The 10133-nt window shown below is 38.1% G+C and overlaps 2 protein-coding genes across 2 annotated transcripts; one reads left to right on the forward strand and one right to left on the reverse strand.

Moving 5' to 3' along the window:
* The first annotated feature begins 52 nt into the window (after window positions 1–52).
* On the forward strand, window positions 53–7802 carry crnkl1 (crooked neck pre-mRNA splicing factor 1). Its single transcript, XM_004083749.3, has 14 exons — window positions 53–239; window positions 2800–2952; window positions 3113–3204; window positions 3392–3550; window positions 3628–3794; window positions 4142–4320; window positions 4395–4565; window positions 5085–5276; window positions 5452–5511; window positions 5604–5684; window positions 6003–6242; window positions 6364–6465; window positions 6808–7056; window positions 7281–7802. The coding sequence occupies exons 1-14, from the start codon at window positions 192–194 to the stop codon at window positions 7632–7634; spliced, it is 2247 nt and encodes a 748-aa protein (XP_004083797.1). The 5' UTR covers window positions 53–191; the 3' UTR covers window positions 7635–7802.
* naa20 (N(alpha)-acetyltransferase 20, NatB catalytic subunit) lies at window positions 7666–9998 on the reverse strand. Its single transcript, XM_004083750.4, has 6 exons — window positions 9873–9998; window positions 9529–9553; window positions 9119–9209; window positions 8783–8918; window positions 8570–8715; window positions 7666–8043 (listed from the first exon to the last, which is right to left on the reverse strand). The coding sequence occupies exons 1-6, from the start codon at window positions 9923–9925 to the stop codon at window positions 7958–7960; spliced, it is 537 nt and encodes a 178-aa protein (XP_004083798.1). The 5' UTR covers window positions 9926–9998; the 3' UTR covers window positions 7666–7957.
* Between the last annotated feature and the right edge of the window lie 135 nt (window positions 9999–10133).

The raw sequence follows: 10133 nt of genomic DNA on the forward strand, positions 1-10133 counted from the left end.
CGACAGCGGGCGTGAACTTCTAGGTTGGAACCGGAAGCTAAAAGAAAGAAATGAATTGTGGGTACTGTCATGGGCGCTCACACCGAGCAACAAGCGAGCAAACGATTTTGTTGTTGTCACTAACCAGTATACCATTTTAGAAATTGAACTTGGCATTTTAACGTAAACTGTTGACTTGCTAAGTAGTCAATATGGCCTCTACTGCTGCTGGAAAACAGCGGATACCAAAGGTGGCTAAGGTAAGTGAGAACGAAATAGCAAAGCTCTCTTAACAGCTTCGCTAAGCTAATGCTAATAATCATTTTCCCCCCAAAGGCACCCATTTTTAGTATTGCTGGCTTTTTATTTAATCATTAAAAAAAAAAGTGTGTAATACATGTGTAACAATGCAACAACAACGTTTTCACATTTTTACAATAAGAAACTATAATGAACAATTTTCAAAACTAAACTTATTTAACACTATTCTGAAAGTTCTAACAAAGAGAGTAACAACATGGTGACCTGCTTAGTTAAATTAAAATGTAACAATATGCTAATTGTTTTAATAATTTGCGACGAATCTTTATTCATTTTCCAAAACAGAAAATTATAAATCATTTTTTAAACAATTGTACAGAAGGGGAACCTTTTTTTTAAATCAATTTCATCTTGTAGTTATAATGTTTTTGCAAGAATTATTATCATGTTGAATATGTTGTTTGACTGGAAAACACAATTATGAAATACAAATATTTTATGTTGAGATAATAAAACAATTTCCCCAGGCATTACTTTAGATATGTGTACTATATCAGGCCAGAAATATTAAAACATGACAATGTACAAAGACATGTTTGCCTAATATATTCACCATGGCGCTGGCAGAAAGAGCACTTATTCCATACATTTGGGAGAAACAACAAATATATTGCGTTTTTTTTTTTTTTTACTGGGTGATATTTAAGGATAATTTAGAAGATAAATCGTTTAATATTATTTACATTAATATAGGTTTTTGCTAACAGATTGTTTCCCAAAGTGTTTTTACATACACTTTTTTCAATTAGACTTATTCCTTGAACTTAAAGTGACACTATGGCATTTATTTTAAGTTGTATTATTTGATGTAGAATAGACATAATACTCATTTTAAAACCTGTTTAAGGAACAATATTGGATTTGCCTAAAGAACTCACATACGTATAGCATTCACCATTATCATCCAGTAACTAGTTTACTGTACTTATATTTATAATGAACCTGGCATTTATTTATTTTTGTGTAAAATGTTCTATGGACTGTGATAACTACATGTTCAATCTGCAATGTTGCAACTCTGTCGTGATTTAAGCAACTTTTCTTTCCAAGATTTGATCATGTAAAAACAATAAAAAAACAACAACAAAAATGTACTTATTGTATTGACACTGCAATGCAAACTGAAAAGGAATCTATGGTCTTAAAAATACACTTTTTGCTTCTCTTTTTTTCAAATGCAAGAACATATTTTCAACGAAATTACTACGTAACTTAGTTAATCGAAGCTGAAGGTTTCCATTTATGCCGCTTCGGTTTGTCTCCTTTAATTTACCAGATAAATATTTACCTCCATTCAAACAACGCTTGCCATAACCTTCAGTGCAGTGACCACAAGCAAGTTATAGCAGGTTTACATTTCTTTCACTTGTCTATGATTGTCTATTTCTTTCACTTTAAATTAGGTAAAGTTAGAGAATTGAATTGCTGACACTTACTGCAGAGGTGAACTGAAATTAACACATTTTTCCATTTCCTGTTTTTTTGCCAAATGCTGAAACTCACTTAAAACTTGTTGCATTGTGTCCTTGGGCAAGACACTTCACCCTCCCTGCCTCCAGTGTTGCTCCACTGGTGTGTGAAGTAAGGGTTAATGGCCGACGAAGTGTGCGGTTACTACTTTTTAACGCACGCCGTGGAAGCCTGCTTCCGCGAAGTGCGTTAAAAAGTAGTAACCGCACACTTCGAAGGCCATTAACCCGCTTATACCATGGTCACTTACAAAAGCAATACATATTAACCAGGTTTTAGTCCTTAATTCTTGTTTTTTTTTTCGATTTGTATCACTTTTCTCATAAACAGCGTACTATATGTTACGTGATGCGGCGCATCGCGCCGCATCACGTAACATATAGTCCGCGTCGCGCAGCACCACCGCTGCAGTTAAGATTCGGCGATAAATATATATGCTGATCGTCCCGATGGGTTGAATAAAGCATCAATTCAGAGGGAAAGTTCACCTCTTACCGCTTGTTTTTGCCCCGATGATGAAGCAAAAGGTTGTTATACAGAAGCCGGCGCAGTGATACAAATCATTTAAGCTAGCCGACCGGAACTTCTTTTTCACCGTGCGGTTATCAGGTTTTAACGCATACCCAGCAGCCAATCAGAATCGAGTATTCAACCGGACCATGGTATAATGTGTATGAATGTCTCGGTGATGGTCAAAGGGGCCTTAGGTACGACCTGGCCGACACGCCTCTGTCATTCTGCCCCAGGGCGGCTGTGGCTACAACAGTAGCTACCATCACCAAGTATGAGGAGTGAATGAACAATGGACACATTGTAAGAGCTTTGAGCTTCTGGAACACACCGAAAAAAGTCCAATTTATTATTATTTTTATCATTAAGTATTTAATGAAATATGTGTATTTATTTTGGAGTTTACTAGCAAAGCACGGTTATTAAACCTTATATGTACATGTTTCCACTGATAATGTATTTTAAATAAGGATACCTGGGAATATGCAACATTTGTAAAGACTGTGTTTTGCGTTTTAGGTGAAGAACAAAGCCCCAGCAGATGTGCAGATTACAGCTGAGCAGCTGCTGAGAGAAGCCAAAGAAAGGGAGCTTGAACTTCTGCCACCACCTCCGAAACAGAAGATCACCAATGCAGAGGAGCTAAATGATTACAAACTGAGGAAGAGGAAGGTGGGTTTTTATGGTTTTAACTTTATCAGTACTGTAATATCTTATATTAGAACATGATTAATATGTTTTGCTTGACTTTGACTTAAAGAACAAACCTTTTTAAAAGAAAAACTATGAAACGTTTAAATTATTTATCCAACCTAAAATTCTACTTTTGTAGGCGTTTGAGGACAACATCAGAAAGAACCGCACAATCATCAGTAACTGGATTAAGTACGCACAATGGGAAGAAAGCCAGAAAGAGGTCCAAAGGTATTTTACTCTATCTTTATAACTTGTGTTTTTTCAATCTAGGCCCCCGTTTGCCCAACAAGAAAGCTATATGCAGGAGCTACTTTAATTGGAGATTTTTTTAGTTTGTCTTAGGTTTTTGAATTCTAAACAACCTTGCATGCCTTTGCTGTCCACTTTCTCTCACCACTGCCTTACCTGCTGTCAGGGCGCGCTCCATTTACGAACGAGCGCTGGATGTCGATCACCGCAACATCACGCTGTGGCTAAAGTATGCAGAGATGGAGATGAAAAACCGCCAGGTGAATCACGCCCGCAACATCTGGGACAGAGCCATCACCATCCTTCCTCGAGTCAACCAGTTTTGGTATGATTTTTTAATTCCCTTCACTTCTTTTGTCCAGTTTGTGCATTATTTTAAAGAAGTATTCTTCTGTTGAACAGGTACAAGTACACATACATGGAGGAGATGTTGGGTAACGTTGCCGGCTGCAGGCAGGCGTTTGAGCGCTGGATGGAGTGGGAGCCTGATGAACAGGCCTGGCACTCTTACATCAATTTTGAACTTCGCTACAAGGAGGTGGACAAAGCCCGCACCATTTATGAGCGATATATCCTTTTACATCATTTATTTGACCATTTTGACCTCACAGAAACTGCTTTTCTTCCTGCAACCCAAATTTATTTAGAGGAACGTTAGTAAACTGAGCAGTAGAAAAAAATTAAAGTAATAACTTTAGCCAACATATTGAACTTCTGCTGACATCTGTTTGTGTTACTAGGTAATTTATAGTTTTTTTTCTTCTATAACCACACATTTTCCAGACAAGATGAGGCCTTTTCAGACATTGACTTACAATCAGAATACCAAGGCCATTTAATTACTAGCAACCTTTTTAGGATGAACAGAAACATGGGTAATCTTGCTGGAAACATAACATTTCTTGACTCCTCGCACTTGTGATGGTTCACCCTGAAGTGAAGAACTGGATCAAGTATGCCCGCTTTGAAGAGAAACATGGCTACATTGCTCATAGCAGGAAGGTGTACGAAAGAGCAGCGGAGTTCTATGGAGAGGATCACGTCAACGAAAACCTCTTTGTGGCTTTTGCCAAATTTGAGGAGATGCAGAAGGAGGTACAAGAAAAATTTATTGTATTTCCATGTGCAATCATGGCTTCTAATAACACAGAGTTTCTTTTTCTATGCAGTTCGAGCGGGTTCGAGTCATTTATAAGTATGCGTTGGACAAGATTCCGAAAAATCAAGCGCAGGAACTCTTCAAAAACTACACCATGTTTGAGAAGAAGTTTGGAGACCGCAGGGGGATTGAGGATGTGATCATCAACAAACGAAGATTTCAGTATGAAGAGGAGGTCAAGGTAAAAATGTCAAATGGAAGCTGGGTAAAACCCAACAACAAGCAGAACATGGAGTTTGACAAGACAACAAATTTAGGCTCATTTGGATGACATTTAAAAAAAAAAACCTAAATGTGAAGATTTCTGTCAGATAAATTAATGATGCAACATGAGTTGTGGCTCAAAAAAGTGTTAGTTTGTGAAGAGCTCAACTTCTAATTAACTGAATGTTAATTATTAAGCATTTTGTAGATCGTTGTTGTATCTTTTTTGTGTTTTAATTACTGCATGAAACAAAGAAATCTGAATCTTAGTTCATCTAAGAATCTATTAATTCTCCCAGATCAGATTTACATGATAAATTCTGAAAATGACCCATCTTAATCTGTGGTAGAAATAAAACTAAAACCTGATTTTGATCTAAAAGATGCAGTCGGGTGTTAGCTTGCTGTACAGCATTGCATACCAACTACTGATCTTAGAGAGGAAAGGGTTCTTGCCTTCAAACACAAGGATTCTCATGATTCGTATCTTCTTCAGGCAAACCCACTCAACTATGATGCCTGGTTTGATTACCTGCGCCTGGTGGAGAGCGATGGAGACCCTGACACGGTCAGAGATGTTTATGAGAGAGCCATCGCCAACATCCCTCCCATTCAAGAGAAAAGGCACTGGAGGCGATACATCTACCTCTGGATCAACTATGCTCTGTACGAAGAACTAGAAGTCAAGGTTGGTTCTTCATTCACCTCATGTCTACTTTCCAAAGCACATGGGAAAGGAACTGCATGCTCACCTCTGCTCACTTGGAGAATCTTAAAACAAATGAAAGTGAAAAATACTGACTCCTCTGCATCAGAGCAATCAAAAACAAGAAGTTTTACCCTTTTTTTAAATCACCTGACAGGATCCAGAGAGAACTAGGCAGGTTTACCAGGCCTGTCTGGATCTTATGCCTCACAAAAAGGTATTCTTTAGAATACTTGTCATTTCTTAAAAAAAAGGTCGGTTTGCTGACATAACCTTACAGTGACGCCTGCTTTGTTTTTTTTTTTGTAGTTCACGTTTGCCAAGATCTGGCTTCTCTTCGCCCAGTTTGAGATCAGACAGAAGAATCTGCAGGCAGCTAGAAAGATTATGGTAAGATGGTGAAAACTCGGCCGTATAAAAATGTATGCACGCGTGTATTTAGAGATATTCCTAAACCAGTGTTGGTTGATGATAAGGAACTTTTTGTATATTTCTTTGTAAGTTATATGATTTTTATTTTAGCATGTCTTTGCACTACAGCTGTGAAATTTATTCAAAACAAGGGACTCCCTAAGGAGACAAACACACAATTTAAAGTTGAACTTTGATACATAAACTAATCTAGTTCAACTTACAAAAATAGGTGTTTGGTATCCATTTTAACTAGTACGACAAAAACTGGTCCACCACCTTCCTCTGTCCTCTCAGGGCACAGCCATTGGTAAATGCCCCAAGAACAAACTGCTGAAGGGCTACATTGAACTGGAGCTGCAGCTGCGAGAATTTGACCGCTGCAGGAAACTCTACGAGAAGTACCTGGAGTTTAGTCCGGAAAACTGCACCACGTGGATCAAGTTTGCAGAGCTGGAGACAATCCTGGGAGACGTGGAAAGATCCCGAGCGATCTTTGAGCTCGCGATTGGACAGCCACGACTGGACATGCCAGAGGTAGGAGTTACAGCTACTGAAATGCTAAATAATTAGAATTTTTTAATACTCTCCTCATTTTTTATCTCATTTGTTCTTACTTTACCTAAATACATCCTTTGTTTTTTAAACCTTGCTTTAGGTTCTGTGGAAATCTTACATAGACTTTGAAATAGAGCAGGAAGAGTTTGAAAACACAAGAAACCTTTACAAACGGTTGCTGCAGAGAACTCAACATGTCAAGGTGAGTAAACTGCTTATATGTTTGAAAAGAATTCTCATTTTAGTTGTGATTTAATGCAATTATAGTTATTATTTTTGAAAATCTAATTTTAAACTTTTATATCATTGGAAAAAAAAACAAATTAATGTGCCAACATTAAGCTTAAGTCTTAGTTTGTATCTTTAACTTGACAGATAGTAGAATATCAAATGTTGTTTCTAACCAAAGTTGAACTCTTCTGTTTTCCCATCTCTCCCACTGTCCTTGTGTGATCTGAGAAACTACCTTTTTCCATCAAACAAAAAAAGCCTAAATTGAATGTTTTTCACCCAGTCAAGTGACTTATACCATTGTCTTTCTCAGGTTTGGATTAGCTATGCCAAATTCGAGCTGTCAGTCGATGGACCTGACCGGCTGGCGAAGTGTCGGCAGATCTTCGAGGAAGCCAACAAGAGCATGAGGAACTGTGAGGAGAAAGAAGAGAGGCTGATGCTGCTGGAGTCCTGGAGAGACTATGAGAAGGAGTTTGGCTCAGACAGCAGCAGAGAACGAGTTAGTAAGCTGCTGCCCGAGAAGGTCAAGAAGAGGAGGAAGCTGACCGCTGAAGATGGGGTAAGCAAGGAGACGAAATTCTTTTTCATCAAAAGGGAAAATGTGACTGTTGCTCCAGAAGAGCGACAAGATTCGCTGTGTGACCGTGAAAATTTCACCTTTTTCTTGTTAATTGTTTAACTTTAAACCACATCAGATCCTAATAAAATTAGCTACTCAACAAATATTAGACGTAAATGCAAACAAAAGAAATGTTTTTCATCCCATTTTCCTGATTCCATCAGTCGGATGCAGGCTGGGAAGAATACTACGATTACATCTTCCCAGAGGATGCTGCCAACCAGCCCAACCTTAAGCTGCTCGCGATGGCCAAGATGTGGAAGAGGCAGCAGATAAACACCGACGAGCCTCAAGAAAAAGGTCGGAGTGTTGAAGAGGCAACATCAGTGGAGGCTGAGGAGACGGGCCTCGCCGACAAGCAGGCAGAGGAGGAGCCTGCCAGAAACATGACTGAATCCGAGCAGGAGAAAACGTATGATGACCGAGACGACGAGGACAGCAGCAGCAGCAGTGATAGTGATGAAGATGAGGAAGCAAAGAAGAAGCAGAGCAAAAGCCCTCAGGAGGACAAAGATTAGATTCAGTCAAAGCAGGCAGGGATTTTCTACATTTTTTTAAAAAACTCAGCTCACGAGCCATCTTTATTGCAACTTTTCTCTGTGTCGTTACACCGCTTAGACTCATTTGTGTGTTTTCTCAACTGACTTTCTTTCAAATTTATAAGAAATAAAAACTAAAAACTGCAACGTTTTGTACATTCAGTGGCTCTCCGACTTTGAAGCAGAAAAAAAAGGCGCTTGTGTGTCATTTTCACTATTTACATGGTCACTGAACTACAGCTGAAATCACAACACAGCAGAATAAAGACGGCAGATCCGAGTCAGAGAGCCACACTCTGATGTTATTCAATATCCTCCGGTCTGACCGGGTGTGGCAGCGGGATGATCGACTTCTTCTCTGTGTCTCTGGACAGAGCTTTCCTCATATCTGCAAAAAGAATCATCAGTTTGATTATTTTAAATCATTCTTTCCAGTAAAAAGTATATATATATATTTTTTTTTTTTCCAACACTAGGGAAAAATGAATTTACGTGTATTTTTTTTGCATTTTATTTGGCTGTAAATCAGAAAAACTTTTCATTTTACAGCTAAATCCATTTAATTTGTTAAAAAAATTCCTTTGATAGTTTACTTTAAAAAAAAAGAAGTAAAATTGACCTGTTAAGACTACACATTTGTTAAATGTCAATTTTCAAGTGTTCGTGACTACATAACAGTCTTCAGATAATTATTTCAATAACTTATTCATACTAAGGGCATTAAATGCATTTATCAAACCCCAAATACTGATCATAAATAAATGGTTTCTTTTTTAAAGGATTCAAAAAATTAAGCTTTTCAATATTTCTAAATAATGTATTAATGTCTAAATTAAAATGAAAGGTTAATTTCCACTAACAGGGATTGCTGTTTCTCATGTATGTAGTAAAATAAATTCAGCTCTAAGTGTTACCGTAAGCATCTTCATCGGGCTCCCCGTTGCTGGCAGAGTAATACTCGATGACTGTCCTGTACACGCTGTAACCCAGACGTCTGTACATGTTTACAGCAACCTGGTTGGACACTCGCACAAACAGATCCACAAAGAATCCTCCCTTCCTTTAAAATGACAAAAGGAGAATGGTCAATACAATGATCAAAATCAGATAGCTTTCCAGATACAAACCTCTCTGAGATTTCCTCCAACATTTCCATGAGCTTGGCGGCCAGCCCGAGCCTTCTGAACTCCGGAGCCACAGACAGAGCGGTGACGTGACCGTGCCACTCCTCGCGAGCAACAGATCCCTCTGCCTTCCCCATTACTGCAAAAAACAGGTCCAATGGGAGATGTGATGCTTCAAACTGTCAAAACTACTAAAGGGCAACTTGTATACATCAAACTCGGTATTTAGAAACGGATTTTTCCTTTTTTATATTTGAATAAAAAAGCGAAAACAACTCTGTGGCTCATCAAATTTTCAATAACCATAAGGAATATTGTAAGGAAACATGGAAAACTCACTGTAGCCCATCAGTTCCCCACCAGGAGCCTCAGCAACAATAAAGTACTCTGGCCAGTGAGCCAGGTACTGCAGGTAAAATGGGATCCCATACTGGAGGTCAAGGGTCAAGAAAACTCGTTTTTTATAAGCACACACTATAGTGTTGTATATTTCAAATAATACTACACAAATAGTTAAGGAATCATTCCTTGAGAAATGTATTATTAATGTTATAAAATGTTATTAAAATATTTAATACAAGACTTAAAAGTTAAGAAAATAAAAACCATAATCTCAAGAGGACAGATAACAAGATGTAAACTTTTTGCATATTTCCTTATATATTTACACTTGAAATTTATTATTGTATAATATATAATGATATACCTTCTTAACCAACGATGAATTGAAAGCTCATCGAAAAGGATACAGTCTCAGTTAAAGGATCCAAATTTCTGTTCAACAAAACAAGAGCAACGCTGTTTACTTTAAAGCACAGAACAATTCTCGCAAGATTTTTGTACAATATGTCAGGGGTGAAAAAAAAAAAGCTATTTATGTAGAACTTGTTTTAAAAATCCGGGGTAAAAATATCCTTAATGCATAGTGTTATATGTTAGCCGTCGACACAGCACAACTCAGCCGGCTCGAGTCGAAGCAAAAAGAAGCTAATATTTTTCTTCCAAATGTTTATTTTTCAGCCACAAACTCTCGTGAGATTCCTTGCCTTTAAATTAATCCAGCATGTAAACATACAGTCAGGATTGTACTCACATGTTGTTGAATTTGAATAAATCATCGCAGGTAAAGGGTCGCAGCGTTGTCATGTTTGCTAACTACAGTAAGCCGAGCAGAGAAGAAGAAGGACTTCAATGTAAAAAGACCACGAGAGACTTAGGAGCGCCCTCTACTGGAAAGGTCGCGTACAGCTTGAATTTTTCGTCAGTACCATTCTTCTTCGGCTGCAAATCACACGTCTCCGCCACTACCTAGTGTGTGTCTGCCACCTGCTGGACTGAAGTATCTGTTTTTTCC

The sequence above is a fragment of the Oryzias latipes genome, chromosome 24 (assembly GCF_002234675.1).
Source record: "Oryzias latipes chromosome 24, ASM223467v1".
Lineage (NCBI taxonomy): Eukaryota > Metazoa > Chordata > Actinopteri > Beloniformes > Adrianichthyidae > Oryzias > Oryzias latipes.

Coding starts and splice junctions, on each gene's coding strand:
- crnkl1 (XM_004083749.3), top strand. CDS start 192: ATGGCCTCTACTGCTGCTGGAAAACAGCGGATACCAAAGGTGGCTAAG. Junction 3,795..4,141: donor CCGCACCATTTATGAGCGAT/ATATCCTTTTAC, acceptor GACTCCTCGCAC/TTGTGATGGTTCACCCTGAA. Junction 5,277..5,451: donor ACGAAGAACTAGAAGTCAAG/GTTGGTTCTTCA, acceptor ATCACCTGACAG/GATCCAGAGAGAACTAGGCA.
- naa20 (XM_004083750.4), bottom strand. CDS start 9,925: ATGACAACGCTGCGACCCTTTACCTGCGATGATTTATTCAAATTCAAC. Junction 9,554..9,872: donor TTATTCAAATTCAACAACAT/GTGAGTACAATC, acceptor TTTGTTGAACAG/AAATTTGGATCCTTTAACTG. Junction 8,919..9,118: donor TGGGGAACTGATGGGCTACA/GTGAGTTTTCCA, acceptor TGTTTTTTGCAG/TAATGGGGAAGGCAGAGGGA.